Source organism: Heptranchias perlo, chromosome 28, assembly GCF_035084215.1.
Source record: "Heptranchias perlo isolate sHepPer1 chromosome 28, sHepPer1.hap1, whole genome shotgun sequence".
Classification (NCBI taxonomy): Eukaryota; Metazoa; Chordata; class Chondrichthyes; order Hexanchiformes; family Hexanchidae; genus Heptranchias; species Heptranchias perlo.
This window is the reverse complement of record NC_090352.1, coordinates 34,443,363-34,462,473: the sequence shown is the minus strand read 5'-3', so window position 1 is coordinate 34,462,473 and position 19,111 is coordinate 34,443,363. Positions and strand designations below refer to the sequence as shown.

At 41.4% G+C, this 19,111-nt stretch overlaps 1 protein-coding gene across 4 annotated transcripts in view; it reads left to right on the top strand.

Moving 5' to 3' along the window:
* Positions 1-19,111, top strand: part of ulk2 (unc-51 like autophagy activating kinase 2) — a 92,051-nt gene that overhangs the window by 61,539 nt on the left and 11,401 nt on the right. For 3 of the 4 annotated variants that reach the window (XM_068008449.1, XM_068008450.1, XM_068008448.1), the window contains 7 exons: positions 9,100-9,237; positions 12,631-12,776; positions 13,869-13,949; positions 16,015-16,286; positions 16,424-16,617; positions 17,429-17,538; positions 18,872-19,024. In XM_068008449.1, coding sequence (XP_067864550.1) covers positions 9,100-9,237; positions 12,631-12,776; positions 13,869-13,949; positions 16,015-16,286; positions 16,424-16,617; positions 17,429-17,538; positions 18,872-19,024 — 1,094 coding nt within the window. The remainder of the gene's footprint in view (positions 1-9,099; positions 9,238-12,630; positions 12,777-13,868; positions 13,950-16,014; positions 16,287-16,423; positions 16,618-17,428; positions 17,539-18,871; positions 19,025-19,111) is intronic. The other variant, XM_068008451.1, reaches the window with a different exon arrangement.

Below are 19,111 nucleotides of genomic sequence, written 5' to 3'. Positions count from 1 at the left end.
TTAGGCAGTGCATTCCAGATCATCAAGTCATCTGAGACTAGACTTGAAGAAACAGAATGGAGTTTGCAACTTCTTTAGCCATTGAAGCACGAGTTTTAATAACTGAAAGATCTGTGATGGATTGTAGTTTGGGTAACTTCATTTTTCGGATCAGCACAGAGATTTTTGACTAGCAATAGTGATTTATGTGAGGGAAATTAACACATTTTGAGAAAGAGAAGGGAACTTTCAAGCAAGAGCCAGTGTTTACAACACACTATGGGAAGCAACAAAACTCTGTTTCTGTTAAGTGGAGCATGATGAATTTTCTTTATACAGCATCCAAAATAACATCATGTCCTCTGTCATGCATCACTAAATCAAAGCTACTATTGTTGAAAAGCATCTGCATTTATCAAGTTTACTAACTGCCATGTAATATCTAAGTACTAACAAGCTAACGGTGGGTTAGTGCGATGTAATGCACTGACCAACCTCCAATATGTATTGGACCTTTCAGCACAGCATTTTATACTATGTGAGTCATTTTATGAATCCTTTTCATATGTTACGGAGGTGATCAGCTTCTAACTACTGGAGCTATCTTTATGAACATCATTAGTTTTTTTAAAATCTTAAGTATAAACATTCTAAATCAACTCCACGTGGCTAAAGATCAATTATCATTCACCATCTCCTCCTGCAGTGGAACCATACCACAGATAAATCCATTGCACCACTAAACCTATTGTTTTCTTTTAAACCACTTTGCCTCGTTCATTGTTAAACTAATGTATGGTATAAATAGAGCATGTTGCAAAGACCAATGGAATATGTTTATAATCCCTCTTATGATGCTGACCAGAACTTGCTTCTGATTTCATTCGTGGGTTATCTGGTCATCAAACTTGTGAAGCACAAATAATACTCCTTGCGACTTCATATTGTATCCTCTATAAAATTGTGGGGTTTTTTTGAAGGATGGGAGGCAGTTCTACTGGGCTCAATGTTCTTGGGTTTTGTACATTTCTTAAATTCTACTTTGTACTTCTAGCATTAGGAATTCAAAGAGAAGACCTTCAGTCTTTCAAAGCATCAGATTTATGTTTTTTTTTATTCGTTCATGGGATGTGGGCGCCGCTGGCAAGGCCAGCATTTATTGCCCATCCCTAATTGCCCTTGGGAAGGTGGTGGTGAGCTGCCTACTCGAACCGCTGCATTCCGTGTGGTGAAGGTTCTCCCACAGTGCTGTTCGGTAGGGAGTTCCAGGATTTTGACCCAGCAACGATGAAGGAATGGCGATATATTTCCAAGCCGTGATGGTGTGTGACTTGGAGGGGAACATGCAGGTGGTGTTGTTCCCATGTGCCTGCTGCTCTTGTCCTTCTAGGTGGTAGAGGTTGCGGGTTTGGGAGGTGCTGTCGAAGAAGCCTTGGCGAGTTGCTGCAGTGCATCCTATGGATGGTACACACTGCAGCCACTGTGCGCCGGTGGTGAAGGGAGTGAATGTTTAGGGTGATGGATGGGGTGCCAATCAATCAGGCTCCTTTGTCCTGGATGGTGTCGAGCTTCTTGAGTGTTGTTGGAGCTGCACTCATCCAGGCAAGTGGAGAGTATGCTATTACACTCCTGACTTGTGCCTTGTAGATGGTGGAAAGGCTTTGGGGAGTCACTTGCCGCAGAATACCCAGCCTCTGACCTGCTGTTGTAGCCACAGTATTTATATGGCTGGTCCAGTTAAGTTTCTGGTCAATGGTGATCCCCAGGATGTTGATGGTGGAGGACCCGGCAATGGTAATGCCATTGAATGTCAAGGGGAGGTGGTTAGACACTCTCTTGTTGGAGATGGTCATTGCCTGGCTCTTATCTGGCGCAAATGTTACTTGACACTTATGAGCCCAAGCCTGGATGTTGTCCAGGTCTTGCTGCATGCGGGCTCGGACTGCTTCATTATCTGAGGGGTTGCGAATGGAACTGAACACTGTGCAATCATCAGCGAACATCCCCATTTCTGACCTTATGATGGAGGGAAGGTCATTGATGAAGCAGCTGAAGATGGTTGGGCCTAGGACACTGCCCTGAGGAACTCCTGCAGCAATGTCCTGGGGCTGAGATAATTGGCCTCCAACAACCACTACCATCTTTGTGCTAGGTATGACTCCAGCCACTGGAGAGTTTTCCCCCTGATTCCCACTGACTTCAATTTTACTAGGGCTCCTTGGAGCCACTCTCGGTTAAATGCTGCCTTGATGTCAAGGGCAGTCATTCTCACCTCACCTCTGGAATTCAGCTCTTTTGTCCATGTTTGGACCAAGGCTGTAATGAGGTCTGGAGCCGAGTGGTCCTGGCGGAACCCAAACTGAGCATCGGTGAGCAGGTTATTGGTGAGTAAGTGCCGCTTGATATCACTGTCGACGACACCGTACATCACTTTGCTGATGATTGAGAGTAGACTGATGGGGCGGTAATTGGCCGGATTGAATTCGTCCTGCTTTTTGTGAACCGGACATACCTGGGCAATTTTCCACATTGTCTGGTAGATGCCAGTGTTGTAGCTGTACTGCAACAGCTTGGCTAGAGGTGCAGCTAGTTCTGGAGCACAAGTCTTCAGCACAACAGCTGGGATGTTGTCGGGGCCCATAGCCTTTGCTGTATCCAGTGCACTTAGCCGTTTCTTGATATCACGTGGAGTGAATCGAATTAGCTGTTATGTTGCATCTATCTGTGGTTAGCCTCTGCCTGTTGCAATCCAGAATAAAAGCCATATCAATCTATTCAGTTATAAATTGGTTCACTTATCTGTAAAGCAAGATGAGTTATCTTATACTGGCTTTGGTGCCATCTTTAGTGCTTCAGAAATATTTGCACTCATTTCAGTATTATCTCACCATCATCCAGTGACTCCTTTTTAAAAAAAAAAGTCCAACATTAATATCACTTTCACCACTACAGTGGTTCTTAAATGTTGTTTTTTGTAGCTTGCAGCAAAATAATCAGCCTTCATATCACATCGAAATTACTAGAAAAAAGAACCTGAATTTAGCATCTTATTTATGTCCTCGGGATGTCCCGAAGCGCGTCACAGCCAATGAATCACTTTTGAAGTGAAGTGAAGTCACTGTTGTGTAAGCAAACACAGCAGCCAGTTCCTTTACAATGAGTTTTCACAAATGGCAAATGAGGTGAATAATCAGTTAATCTGTTTTTGATGGTGTTGGTTGAGGTAGGTAATGTTGGCCAAGACTCCAGGAGAATTCACTGATCTTCAAATAGTGCAATGGAATCTTTCACCTGTACCTGCATCATCTAAACAATGATACCTCTGACAGCACCTTCCTCAGTGCTGCATTGAAATGTCAGTCTAAGTTTTGTGATCAAGCCCTAGAGTAGGGCTCAAACTTACCATCTTCTCATTGCGGGACATGAGTGCCAGCAACTGAGCTAAGCTGATATTTATTACTACCCTACTTGACCTTTCAACTTCCACCATACTTGTACAGACAACATTTTTTCATTGAAGTGAGATATTACCAATTCTCTGGCAAAAGCACCCAGCTCCTTGGAGGCTAATATCGATGCTTGTTTGGCCTGTCAGGAGTTAATGGTGTGGGATGGTTTCCCACCTCAATCTAAGGTAGGTTTCCTTAGCTCATGAAGATCAATTTGAAACTGTTGGAACTTGCTTTCTGGAGGAAGTTGGCATAAGTATTAGGACTGGAATTTAAATTCCAGCCACGAGCTATGTGGATCGTTGTATTATTGCTATTGGGCTGCCTCAAGCACCTCGGTTTCAGTCTAGCAGAATAGCTGGCTCAACAACAAGTATCTGAAGTGCAGAACATTTCCTGGAGAGTGTAACAAATGTGCCTAAGCTCAGCTTTTACTTATAAACAGTTATGCTTTAACTTCCTTTATGGCTCAATGGTTAAATGCATCACCTGGTGTGGCACTGAGTCCTACAGATCAGAAAGGCCCCAGGTTTAATCCTTGGTTTGTCCTTAGCTGATATCTAGGACATCCATCGGACACCATAATTCAGCCAAGGGTTGCCAGTACCATTGTTCATTGTCCTTCAAAGGAAAGTGCATGTGTGTGGATGTTGCAATCAATTGTTATGCCTCCCACAGTCCGTAGCCTGCCTATGCTTGATGTTTATAGTCACTCAAGAAGAATTGCCATTTAATAAAGGTACTAGAGGTCTACCAGTGCCCATGAAACTGTACTGCAAAAGAGGTTGGGGTGGAGGAGAGAGACAAAGAAATCAGCATTGCTGCCTTGTAGATGACTCTGTGATGCATATTGCTAAATATTCATTTGCAAGTGGAATACTAATTTGAAAGCTGTGAAAGATAGAATTTCAAAATATTCCATTTCCCTGCATGAACATCCTTTTATTTATAATACAAAAAATATAAATTTAATTGAGGGAAAAATCTGCTACATTGCTCGGTTCAATAGTAACTATTAGGTCATATTCTTCAGTCGTGTACATTTTTGTTGATGAGAAATTACAAATGGAGATTGAGAAGATGCTGACTGTTCTGGATTTTTTTTGGGCGTGTGTGTGTATGTTAAGATAATGCAGTTTTTCTTCCTTTAAGAATCCATTGGATCCGCACCCCTGTGGCGCAATGGGTTGGTGTATCAACGCAGTACGCCACGGAGTAATGGGATACGTGTTCACACCGGTGAGTTCCCAATTTATGGCCAAGTTGTTGGGAAGGTGCCAAACAAAAGGTGCTTTCCTACAAAAAAGGAGGGGGAAAATCAGTGGGTGAGTCAACTGCACTACACCTACGCATCTCCTAGCAGCTGTCTACAGAGCAGCGTAGAGATCTGGGAGAATGATGCCTACCCACCCTTTTGGCCAGAGAATGATGAAAGGTTTGGGGGAACATGAAGTAGGTGGAAGGAAATAAACAAAAAAAAAAGTTTGTTTTCATTGCTGTCTGTAACTTCCAACAATTCAGATTTAGTTTTTTGAGCACTTGTCATTGGTTTGTGCCAACTACTTTAACCGTAGTCGTTGATGAACAAAGCACGTGCTTTTTTCATTGGACACCTATTTATTGCAAAGTTGAACCCAAGTCTATTAAGGAATGTGTATGTGTTGGCCCTTGGCCAACTGAGGCTTTCTTCAATTTTGTTCTAAATTTTATTCGACTGGTTAGTTTGTTTGTGCTGCTTAAATAAAGGATACGCAAGAGGGAGTGGTTGGTGGTTTAAATGGAATAAACACTGGGTGGTGACTTTGTAACTCTCAAGCATGTGCAGTAAAAATGGTTTACTGTAATTGTGATATGAGTATTTTGTTTTTAATAAAACTACCCAGTATATTTTCTACTTACAAATCAAATGTACTTGTTTCTTTTTAAAAAGAGTTTTAGATTTTAGTTCTTTTTTGTATGATCTTTGGGCTGACTGAACAGCACAAATGTGTTTTCATAATTGCATTTAAATACTAACCATTCTTATGCCAGTGGTTTACTTAAAATCCACGAGTAGCTCAGTGGAAATGGAATCTATTGGTGTATGTTTGTAGGTAAAGAGAATTAGAAAGTTAGATTGGCAGTGAGAGTGCTATAGTTTGTCTCCACAACCTTTTGGGGCAGAGTGTTCCAGATTGCCACTACCCTGTTGTGTGAAGTGCTTCCTGATTTCACTGCTGAGTGGTCTAGCTCTAATTTTGAGATTATGCCCCCTTGTTCTGGATTCCCCCACCAGAGGAAATAGTTTCTCTGTATCTACCCTGTGGAATCCCTTTATCATTTTAAACACCTCAATTAGATCACCCCTCAAACTTCAAAACTCAGGGGAATACAAGCAAGGGATATGCAACCTGTCTGCATAATTTAACCCTTTAAGACCTGGTATCATTCTGCTGAGTCTGCGCTCTACCCCTTCCAAGGTCAGTATGTCCTTCCTGAGGTGCGGTGCCCAAAACCGAATTAGTACTCCAGATGGGGTTATGACCAAGGCTGTGTACAGCCGAATCATAAATTCCTCCCCCTTTGTATTCTAGCCACATTGAGGTAAAGGCCAACATTCCCATTAGCCTTTTTGTACTTGTGTATTAGCTTTGTGATTTTTGTACATGGACAGTCAAATCCCTTTGCTCCTCCACAGTTGCCAGCCTCTGTCCATTCTGTCCATTAAGAAAATATTCCAATTTGTCTTGGATCCAAAGTGGATGACTTCACAGTTCCTCCACATTGAACTCCATCTGCCACAGTTTTGCCCGCTCACTTAATCTGTATTGTCCTGCACCCATCTATACAATCTACTATATACTGTTAATAATTAAACGCTTTGCTTTTGTTCCTCAGTTAAATTACTTAGCACCTCCTTCACCCTCTGCACCAAATCCCACTCTCTGTAAATTCCCATTTCTGAAGCCTTCACTCTGTTCCCAGCTTTGGGAAGATAAAACTAGCAAGTGTCCCTACTCCAGATCACTATATGGCGGCCTCCTGATGTGGAAGTAAACTGAAGATAGAATTGTGCCCATCTGTGAGGATGCCCATTTTGGTCAAATAGTCTGCCACCACTCAGTTTCTAGGCAAATGAGGAATTGCCACTTGAGCGAGGTACCAGCATCTCTAGAATCAATCCAGCTTCAGTCACTGCTGTAAGGGGAGACAATTGTTTTCATTTACAACGGTCTCTCTCTCAGGAAGGGAAGTTGTGCATTCTATTTTCCAGGGCTATGATTTAAACAGATTAACTATTTAGTTAAAACGATCTCCTTTATTGCATTTCAGATATCTGGTAAGAGTGGAATCCTGTTTTACATGTGGCTCTGATTAGATTATAATACTTTTTAAGACTTTGTTTCCAGTATTCTCCTCCTCTTTCCTGAAGGTGCTGACTTGTGCTCTGATACAGTTTCATGTGCGCTGGCTGACCTCCGAGTTCCTTTGTCCAAATGATCATTCTTTATATGTGACCTAAATGGTGACTGTTGACTGTAGGGGGCATCCTGTTCTTATCAAATGTCCACATGCATACTCTGCAGCAGGGGTCAGTGACAGGAATTGTGACTGATTTTAGACCACCAACCCCTTCCATTGAAGAAATGCCCAGGTATGCTGAGGCAAATTCTGCCACCACCATTGATGCCCCAGCTGAAAGAGCACACACTTGACATAGATTAGGGATTGAACCTGGAAGATTCCGTGGCTGTCTTGCTCCGTGCCACACCACGTAGTGCATTTAACTATTGCAACACCTGAGGAGCCCTGTTTTCAAAGACTACTTGTCTAACCATGCTGTTAATACATTTTGTTAAATGACTTGCTGTTGTCAATTTGTTCAGAGTGTAATACAAACACTGTTTCCCTTCAGTTTTTTTTAATCATACACAGCTCCATGGCATGGTGCATTTAATGTATAAAGCACTGGGACATGGCCCTTGACCTATGCAATTAATTTCTTATTCTCAGATGAGATGTTACAGGGGCATGTGACCTGGGGTATGTGGATCTGTGCTACTCCTGCATTTCCCCCTAGAATTATGTTTGGCAGAAGTCTGGGCATAGATTGCCTGCTTTCCTCAGCCAAGGAATGGTGAGTGGCCTCGCGGGGGATTTAAAGAGAAAAATATTTTAACTGCATGGATATATTTTGCCTGGCATTATCATCTTGGCAAAATACAGAAAGATATTTCAGTTTTTATTGCCTTTTAGTAGGTGGAATACTCGTGAATTATATTAGCAATTCATACACGTCTATCCTTTCAATAAGAGTCATTTAAAGTGTACTTCTTGCACTTGTTCTTCATTTTGGTAAGAATTACTGTGAAATACTACATAGATACCAACCATAGATTCCTTTCTCTGGTCTCCCCCTGACCCCCATACTCTGTTTGATTCCTTCCATACTTCGCTGTAGACATAATTATACAGCGCATTGTTACAGTGCTCTTCATCGACCGGGTGTCAAAAAAGTGGAAGAATCAAAATATTGTGATTGACCTCCTCCCCCCAAAAAAGGAAGTCCTTTTTCGATTTAAAGCTCGGCAGTCATAGCGATTGTTACTTGATAAGCAGGACATTCTGTAAAGGATGGTCACGGCATTTTGTACAGTTCAAATGTTACAAATAGAATTTGAGAAATGTAAAGGACTTCAGAACATTTCAGCATTGTTTGAGTAAGCCAAAACTGCATCATTTCTGGTGGGGGCGGTGGAATCAACAGCTAACTGTACGCCCCATGGGTTAATACGGTTACAGATTGTTCAGAGTGATCTAAACTAATACTAGATTTAATCATTTTCACTCAGAAAATGCAAAGAATTTGGCCAGTATTTCCATTTGGCTAGAAAAGGGTTAACTTGTGCAACTGTGTTTTGCTGTTTTTTGGCTGCAGCTAGTGTTTTCATTAGGGTTCGAGTTCTTGGACATTCAATTGCGAAGGATCTCTCCATGAGAAGCCCAAAGCAAAACATGACTTTATAGCATGGGTGTTTCTGCAGGCATCATTAATTTAAGCTGAATACAAGGTACTGAACGTCATCCATCAGTCTGAGATCTGTTTGTCAGCATACATTGCTGCACTGCACTTGAACTGTGTCACTTGTTTCAATTTATTTTTTCTCCCTTGTGACTCACTTCCGTTGTGATGTTGATCACCACCTTTTGATTCTGATATACCAGTTGGTGCTGCCCTGGGACAAAGTGTTCCCAGTAACTTTCCCTGTGTTTGTTTTCTTGGAACATCTAGGTTTTATGTAATCTGATGTAGCTGAATGGGGGAAGAGAAAGGGAAGGCTGTGTAAATGTTTTTTTATATATATTTCAAACTTAGAGCAAAGCCTCCTATCCAGTTGACACCCATCCATCATTAAAGTTGGACTTCATTGTTTGCTGGGTTAACCCAGCCAAAGCTGAAAGAAAGTTTGTGGAAGTTTTGTGCAATCAGTAGTCATATTTCAAGTGGAGCATTGTTTACAAGAGAGAAACTGAACTGTTGCTGACTCCTGCTAACTTAGGTTGATGTTGTATACCAGCTGCTCAAGATATTTTTAAATAACTAATATTTTAATAGCCAGATAATGGTTCAGACACATCGAGGAACTCTAACTCCTGATTCATGGCCAGTTCTTATGTGATTTGACTCCAGGCAGTGTCAACCTCCAGTGTCTCCTCGTACTGAGTCGGCTCCCATTCCCGTCCCGACACAGATTCGAAACTACCAGCGGATTGAGCAGAATCTACATGTCACTTCCAGCCATAACACTAATCCCTATGGGTCACCCAGGTATGTTATTTATTTGTATTTTGTGTAGTTTATTATGTAAAGCTAACATGCTTGTAAGAATGTTAATTTTTTAAAGAATATTAGTGTTTTCACTACCTCAAAGTGTCATGTCTTCCTTTCCAAATAGTCTTATCAGTGCTACATGTATGATTGACAGTGCCATGTCCTACTATGATGTGGGTGGGTCTTAGGCAGAGTAATTGTATCAGCTTTTCCCACGCAATCAGTTCCTGTCTGAGCACCTTTTAATTTTTTTGCTGTGATTTAATACTTAGACAGATTTCATCCAGATAGGGGAGATGCTACTGCTGTTTTTAGTTCCAATTGTATGACAAGATACAAATATATAAATCGTGGGATTTGCCAAGTCCCAAGGCCTTTTTAAAAAAAAAAGTACCAGGGTTTATTGTATTTGATGGGATGTTTGCGAAGGCATCAAACCGATACTTAATTGGTACTGCATCATAAATGGAATGATTCAATTTGCAGCAAAATATCTGAGTTAATAGGATGCCACTGTAGCCGGAAATAGATTATATTAATTTCTACCATTGGATCTGTGTGATGTTGCTCACGGTGCCAATACTTGGGAATTGGGAGCAGGAGTTTTAAACTGATGCACAAGCTCACATAATGTGGGGACATGCAGTTGACCTGATTTGTAGAGTGCCTTTTGAGTTTTTGCTGGTTCTGATATTAAGAGACTATGCTGATGTTGAAGACATCCACTCCTTTTCTGGAGCCTACAGGTGAGGTCACTGTGCTATCGACTAAGACATGTAGAATGATTGGGTGGCCCTGAGGGAGCAGGTAGGAAACTGCCTGGAATTGAGTGACTGAGGAGAACAGGTCGGAACCTGGCAAGGCTTGAAGCCAGAAGTAAGTGGCCGGGGGCAAGCGGTGTGTAGGATCGTGGAGGGCTGCACGCACAGATGTTTTATAGCACACGTGTGTGTGTGTGTTTTTTTTTCTGAAACTGTAGCAACTGACGGTGACGTTGGGGGGGATGTCATGACTGGTTTCAACTTACGGTTTGGAATCGGGTCCATGTTGACCACATGATTGATTATACTACAGTCAGCACTGGAGGCACTCCAAAAATCATTCTTATCGACACAAATTTTAACAGTACAGTTTTTTCTTTTTTTAAAATTCTGGTATATTGTTTCCTCCCCTTCCATTTGTGAAGTGAAAGCTTTTCCTTCCCCTTTCTTTACAACCACTTTTCCCCATCCCTGTCACACATCATTTTCTGATGAAGATTCAGCTCGCTCTCCTGTTAAACTGACTCCTATTAACTGTACAAGAGTGACCTGAGTGAAATGCTCTTAATTTACATTTCCCTTTCCACTCTTCGCGGTAGTGTAGTGGTTATGTTACTGGAGAAGTAATGCTGAGGCCTGGATTAATATTGCAGAGAATGCAAGTTCAAATGCCACCATGGCAATTTGAGAATTTGAATTTAGTTTAAACAAATGTGGAAATTAAAAATTAACTTGGTATCAGTAAAAGTGACCATGAAGCTGTTGGAATGTTGTAAAAACTCAACTGGCTGACTAATGTTCTTTAGGGAAGGAAAGCTGCTGTCCTTACCTGGTCTGGCCTATATGTGGCTCCATTCCTCCACCAATGTGGTTGACTTAACTGCCCTCTGAAATGGCTTAACAAGCCACTCAGTTTTTTTTAAACTGCTTAGTGGTTCAAGAAGGCCCACCAGCACCTTCTCAGGGCAATTCGAGATGGTCAATAAATGCTAGCCTTGCCAGCGACACTCACATCCCCAGAGTGAATAAAAAATCAGTTGCACTTTATATGTCAGAGTGTTATATTTCTATTTGAAGAAAGAGAAATAACTGTGTAATCTGCAGTGGCAGGGGAGAGGGCAGATTCCTGCTGAACTTGGGTCTTTGTGTCACAAGAGGTACTACTGCTGGATTCAAGGCTGCTTCCACCAACAGCACTGTTATCCAAATGCAGCATCAGAAGTGTTGAGATTGGCAATGGGTTGTTCAGTTATTTATGGGCATAAACGCACATCCTGCAGCTTAGAATATGTTTGTGCACCACAATGTTGCACTACTAAACTGCCAAAAAAATGGATTGTTGAAATATTGGAAATGAAGATTCCAGGTGATTTCGTGTCGAGTAGCATTGGGTGAAAGGACTAAAAATCCTGTGTTCCCTTTGATTGTATTGAGGCAATCTTGAAAACATACCCTGTATGGCAGATGTTATTTAAACAGTTTACCTTTTGATTGTCTTTGTATGCTTTGTTTAAACTGCAGTAAAGCTTAGTTAAGAATACCAATGAAAAAGTTACCCTAGCAGGGATTAATTTGTATTATTGTAATTTGGCAAAGCCTACTATTGCTCCCAAATTTCTGTGCGATGGAGTGGTTTCTGTTCACTTGGGGGTTCTCCATGTATTCAATTCCCAGTCTCATTCGTGCTTATTGAATGAGCGGCAAGGAGTGGCTTCCCCACAAGGAGAAAGAAAAGCAATTGATAAGTTACCCTCTAGCAAGGTAAAAGAGGAACGTTGGCAGAGACTTTTTAGTGCATGACTGGCCATTCATCCTCCTCTGGACAGGAATTGGTGTCCTGCTCAGGAAGGATCACCTGTGGCTGGAAGACCATCAACTCGGTGAAGGAGACCCTTTGGTCCGCCCAAAACCTGCTGGTCTTTCAGCTGAAGGAGCTGTCCACGACCGAGTGTTGCCGACTGGCACACTCGAAGGTCAAGGAGTATGTGCTGCGGGACTCAATGAAGCGAGGTGCGACCTACGCAAAGGTTCTATGGGGAAAGGACACCTTATAAAGCCACCTCACCTTGTATTGTACAGAATGTAGTACAATATATGTACTGTGTTTAAAATTGTAGCAGTGATAGCATAGTGTATACGATTTGCACGTTATTGCTTTGAACTGCTGTGCTGCATTTTGTGCCCTTTATTTGAACTGTGTGTAAACCGTGTGTATCTTTAAATTTTATGGAATAAAGTGTATTTTGAAATAAAAACATTCAATCCATGATCTATGCTAAGTTATCACATCTCTGCTGTAATGGCAGTGGGGTTCAGTGCTCTCAGACTTTGGTGCTGAAAATTAGCCAAAGCTCCCTCTCTTTATTGTTGTCTAGTATTTCTTGCTGTAAACTGTGCTTCTGTAAATATCAAGGAAGGACTGGATTAGGCTGAGCTGTGATGCTGACACGCGTTTTCTGAGCTCATAAAGAATGGCCACCTGGATGAGATATCGGAGGGCAGTACCCCAGGGATAATTGCTACCTTTAAAGAAGATGGGTAAACGGAGAGTAGTTGATGAGGGCTCCAATGATGCAGATTTTTGAATTTTGCTTGTATGCTTGCTTATTTTTCTTTATGAACTTTTCAGGTCTGGAATGGTGAAGAGATCTAACACAAGCCCAATGGGTTTTGTGAAGCCAACATCAGGGTCACCAGTCGCAGCAGATGCACCACAAAATCCAGGCCGCAGGCTCTCCACCGGATCCTCCCGGCCTTACTCTCCCTCACCTCTAGGTCTGTAAATGGAACTAATTCAGTGCTACATTAGATTTTTTTTCAGTTGTTTATGTATAAATTGCAGCACAAACCACATGAAAAGCAACACATGTCCTGCATTAGCCCCACACATATACAAGATTGATGTACTTTGTAGAGGACATCGCACCCAGTAAAATGAATGTGTTTTTAATATAGGACCAGGAGTAGGCTATTCAGCCCCTTGAGCCTGTTCACCATTCAGTTAGATCACGGCAGATCTGTACCTCAACTCCATTTACCTGCCTTTTTCCCATATCCCCTTACCTAACAAAAATCTGTTGATCTTGGTCTTGAAAATTTCAATTGACCCAGCATCCACAGTCTCTTGGGGTAGCGAGTTCCATATTTCCACCACTCATTGTGTGAGGAAGTGCTTCCTGATTTCTCAAACATGACGTACTCTTCAAAAAGAGAGTCAGTATGGATGTGATCAACTGATACCTGTCCAAGTGCTCAGCCATTCTTTCTCTGATAGATTCCAGTAACTTGCCCAGAATTGATTTTAAACTGACAGGTCTGTAGTTAATCTGGTTTCTCTTTCCCTCCTTTCTTAAATAATGGAATGACATTTGCAATTTTCCAATCCAACGGCAGAATTACTGAACCTAGAGAGTTTTGGAAAATTATGACTTTTGCATTTGCAATTTTCTCATTTGTTTTAATGCCTTGGGGTGGAAACCATCAGATCCTGGAGATTTGTCTATCTAAGTCCCATTGTCTCCATTACCATTTTTTTTTACATGTATTAAATCCACTAAGTTTCTCCCCATGACTTATTTTTAGTTTCCCTTGTACTGCTGATATTTTGTCCTTTCTACCAATACAAAGTACTCATTTAACAAGTCTGCCATTTTCTTATTATCCCTTATAGTCTCACCGGCATCTGTCTTTAATATGCCCACATTTACTATTCTCTTTCTTTTTGATATATTTATAAAAACTTTTGCTGTTAGCTTTGATAAGTTTTCACAAGTTAATTGAAATGCCTGGTGGAGCTGCAGTAATGTTAAAATGATTGCTTTTGAAATGGTGCAAATGCAACTTATTAACTATTGCATGTTTCTGCAGTTGGGACTATCCCTGAACAGCTTAGCCATTGCTGCTGTGGTCTTCCTCAGGGACATGAATCAAGATCCAGAACTCCATCAGGTAAATATTAAAGGGAACAGGAGTCAAAATTTCACGTACCAATTGTTTTATGGAATGTGCATTATCAAGTAAAAAGGATATTGGAGCAAGTTTCTGTTCCCTTGTGCTACTGAGTTCTTGTTTTCAGTTATGTGATTCTGTGGATGAACCGTGACGAGGTTAGGGAGGGAAAATGGAAGGAGAGTCATTTCAAAGACCCTCTTGGAACCTTCCTAGCCTCCAGTTCAGAGCAGAATTGGTGGATGCATGGAAGCAGATTGCTCAGCCATTTTTGATGTGTCATTCAGCAACAATGGGTAGAAAATAGTCAAAAAATAGAGGGCAATTGATTCCTTTGGATATGAAGGAAAGTTCTTCCCTCTCCCTCATTGAATTAGGGATATGGAAAGGATGTCCATTGTCACAATCAACCTTCCATTTGTATTAGTTGTGAAAAAGCCATCCTACTTTGGACTACCCTTGAAATCCATGGCTTTTCAATCAAAGGACACGTTCATATACTTATCCATAGATGACTTGGCCTTTGGTCCCACCACCTCTGATGTTAGTGGGCAATATGGCAAGATGTCCAATTATCGCATCAATTAGATGGCATCATTGGATGCTTGTACAAACGGTTGGTGATGGGGAATTTTGCTGGGTGCTGAGGATAAAACGCATCTGGGATTAAAATTCTGTGGATTAAAATAAACTCTGGACTTCATTTTTTGCCTAATTTTTCACTAAAATAAAAGGATTTATTTTAACAGTTAACATAGGGTTGTCTATCTTTTGGCCATGATTGTTAGCAGATGAATCTTTAGGCACAGGAGGAGACCATTTGGGCCATCTTGCTTATGCCAGCTCCACATTGGAACTATTAATTTAATCCCATCTCCCTGCTGTTTTCTTTTAATATTTTTCCATCATTATCTGACTCCCTTTTAAATATTGATTGACTTGGCTTCATTAGCCACTTGTGGTAATGTGTTCCATATTCTAATCCTTTACATGAAAAAGCTTAACACCCTCCTTTATGCTTCCCTTGTTATTTGTTATTATCCACTCGGCCTAGATTACGTGCTTTGGCTGTGGTGTGAATCCGAAACAAACAACATTCTGACCCAAAGGTAAAATGGTACGGACTGAATTAAGTTGACACTTGAACAGCATGACATTTAGATTAACCAAAAATACTATTCTAAATATGTGACAAAATCAGGATACTGATATTTCCATACGTAGAAGATAAGACTCAGTGAGAGACTGAATTGCCTCACATGAACAAGTAAGTATTAATTGTCATTCCCAGCAAATGCAAATAAAATTACTTACTCAAATTATTCTGTTAGGCAGCTTTTGAATGCACATTATTTAAAAGCCCTGCAGCTTATGATGTGCTATGCAGTGTAACGTGTTATGTGCAAAGTGATGCTTTTACTTAAAAAGAAACTTCTGAGTTCCAATTGCATGGACTCAGACTGCTACTTTTCTGTCTAAGGTTTAATACAATAACTGCCATAAAAATATATTAAGATCTCCCAGTAGCGTATTCAGAATTTCTAACAGTACTCCAAACATTCACTATCCACCCAAACTAAACAAGTACCACTTTCCACGTTCACTGGGAGGTTGTGCTTTTTCTTCAAGTAGCAGCTAATAAATAACCATATCAATAACCATACTTAACCACACTATAAATCCTTTAGTTTGTGTTTTATTTTGTGGGGGTTACTTCTCTCTAATAGGTAACTATAAACCTAGTCTGTTTGGATCATTTGCACTGAGCATTTTATTTTTGTTGGGTTATTTATGGTGCAAAAAAAATTCGAGAAACTGCCTAGTTATAGTTTGATGTTGGAAAGATCACTTTTTTAAACTGGTATTTCTCCTTGGATGTTATAATTAAAGGATATATTATAGTCTGCAGCAAGGTAAGAGTCTCCATAGCAAAGTTGATTAGATTCAAAGGAAGAAATGTAGTTTGCAAAGCATTTTATTACTGTGATGCCATATCAATGAAGATTTGTGTTGATATTTCTTCCCCTGAATGTTGAGACTGAAAATAGAATATTATTGTTTCCAGGTTCACCGTCTCCTCAATCACACTTATTGGGTGCCAGACTCCAGAGTACCCCCACGCTTACTGACATCTACCAGAGCAAACAGAAACTACGTAAGCAGCACTCGGACCCAGTTTATCCTCCTTCAGCAGGGTATGGATGTAGCCATTCTCCCCAGCCTAGCAGACCAGTCAGCCTTGGTACTTCCCCCACAAAGCACATGGGAACATCTCCACGCAGTTCAGATTGGCTGCATAAAACTCCCTTGCCCACCATCATTGGGTCACCAACCAAGGTATGTAAATGTGCAACGATCATACTAGTCACTTCCATGGAATGGAAATATTACTATTTGAATTTTTTTGGAGGTTGGGAAAGGAGCTTGATTGCTTTTCAGATGAATTTAAGTTTGCCATGTTTGTGCTACTGTAGACCACTGCTCCTCTCAAGCTACCTAAAACTCAAGCATCTTCCAATCTACTTGCCTTGGCTGCACAGCAAGGATTAACTGAGAGTCCAATACAGTCCAAAGCCATGCTGGAGGCTCGGGAGTTCTGCACCTATCATTATCCACAAGCAAGTGCAAAGCGTACAGCTTCTGAGGAGAATAAGTCTACTTTTGGCAGGTACCATTTGTTTGTTCTTTGACATCTCTACAATCCATATTAATCCTTGACTTGGACTTGTTGTATTAACAAAAAAAGTTAAATGTGTTTCCCGGGCAAGGAGGCAACCTGTTCCCAGAGACTGGATGAGTTGACAGAGACGACTCACATGTTAGTGCAGAGTAGAGTGAGCTTTATTCTGTGTCGGGGCTGGGCTATATCTGACTTGAGAGTGCCTAATGCCGATAAAGCTGCCACATGGCAATGCAGTGTCCTTCACTTTGAGTATAATAGTGACAGTCTTGGTATGGAGGTGGCACTCACCTGAGTCAGAAGGCTGTGGATTCCTCAGCACTGAGGGAGTGCTGCATTGTTGGAAATGCCATCTTTCGGATGAGACATTAAACCGAGGCCCCTTCTGCCCTCAGATGCAAAACATCCCATTGCACTATTTCGAAGAAGAACATGGGAGTTCTCCCTGGTGTCCTGGCCAATATTTATCCCTCAGCCAACATCACTAAAACAGATTAACTGGTCATTTATTTCATTGCTATTTGTGGGACCTTGCTGTACGCAAATTGGCTGCCCCACTTCCTGCATTACAACAGTGACTACATTTCAAAAGCACTTCATTGGCTGTAAAGTGCTTTGGGAAGTCCTGAGGTTGTGAAAGGCACGATATAAATGCAAGTTCATTCTGTCAAAAAATGTTTACAAAAAAACAATATTTTGACATGTACATGTTCACAATGTTGGCTTTGGCCATTAATTTGGCTTATTACTGGAATCCCTCTGTTGAACCAGACAAAATAAGTGTTTAATCCTTTTACAGATCTGTAAGTACAGGAAAATTATCAGATCAGGTGATAAAGACCACGTTTGGAGGGCAGACTTATCAAGGCAGCACAGACAGTCTCAATACTGAGCGACCGATGGACACAGGTAAAGGAACTTGCTCGTCATGATGCTGATACTGTTATGAGGATATCTCTTCAATTCCATCCTCATGCCAGTTACTTCAGTTTTGTATTTGGTATATAGTATCTAATTTATTATCTTGTATCTAATTCACTGAAAACTGGTTGAGACTTTTACAAATTCCTTACTACCAGCCCGTTCTTTGTTTAAGCTTCTTCATCTCCGTATGCTTGGCAACATTCTCCAACTGAGAAGGCAGCTAGGTGACTTTATCCATATTCCCCCGATGCCATTCTGGAGCTGTCTGTTCAAACCTTGGATTTATTTTCCTCTCCATTTTCCTGCTGCACATTTTCCAAAGATCAGACATGAAGAACTGTTCAGTATGTGGCGGGGTAGGGTGGGCGGGCTGTGTAACAGAACACTATCACATCAAGGTACCTTTTCACTCTGCTGTGGTACTACTCCTTCATATCAGGCAGGTCCCGAGCCTGCACTGAATTAACTGATCTTAGCTGGGGTGGGAATGAAGTGGTACAAATTAGCCTCTCTTTCTCCCTGGACTAAAGCAAGAAAAATCAGCCAGATTACCACACCTGGTTCCTCTGCTGCTGGTGCCAGAATGTGGATGCTGGGTGAGGACAGCTTTAGGCTCAGCTGTGGTTTCGCATCCACTGTTAAATTACCTGCGGGCACTCGCATGTCCAGCCTTGCAAATGAAGAATGACTGAGCACAGTATTGGGAGGCTGACCCGTGACTAAGTGCATGCCAACTCTTGCAGGAGTGGAAGGCAAGGAGACAAAGTAAGAGCAAGGGAGAGAAAAAAACTCAACGATTCTTGTAAAGAAGTGGAATAGATTGGTTAAGTTTGTATTGTTGCATATATTTGAACACTTCCCAAAATGACGCTTTTTCCCCTCCCCTTCATAATCTGATCCCTTCTCCCAGTGCCCATGTATAATTGTAATCCAGGAGGATGGGCATTCTGAAGCCAGTACTCCACCACTAAGAGGTGCAAGATAGCAGCTTAATTGAACTTGTTTTCTTTTCCTCCCCTGGAGATGCCTTGCCTCTGATTATCATCACTCCCTGATGGCCCAGCTGACATCAAAAACTCATCTTGTGGGAAAAATTTGAGGCGCTTGCCTCCTACCATTTATACAGCACAATGCATTGTTACAGCATGCTGCTTTCTCCCAGCCAATTCATACATTTTAATTTAGCACAGAGTAGAAATAGTGCACAAAGTGTTAGCAAATTCTGTGTTTTTGTTTGTCCTGTTGAGGTGCTTTTTGCAGTCTGCACGTTTTGCACTATTTCTTCCTGTTTGCATGATTTTGTTTTCTTTCTGCCCAGCTCCAGCAGGTGCTTCTGGTTTGACAGTGGGTTCCCCTGCCATGGTGATAGGAATGAGCCCAAGGACTGTGGTATTCACTGTAGGTTCACCACCAAGTAGTGTCACCCCTCCCCATAGCAGTCACATGGTCACCAGAGCAAGGACAATGTCAGGTAAGACTTGACTGCTGACAAAATTAAAATTATACATGACTTTAGTCAGCCTATAGACTTTCACACTGAAACACAGGTTACCCGGGG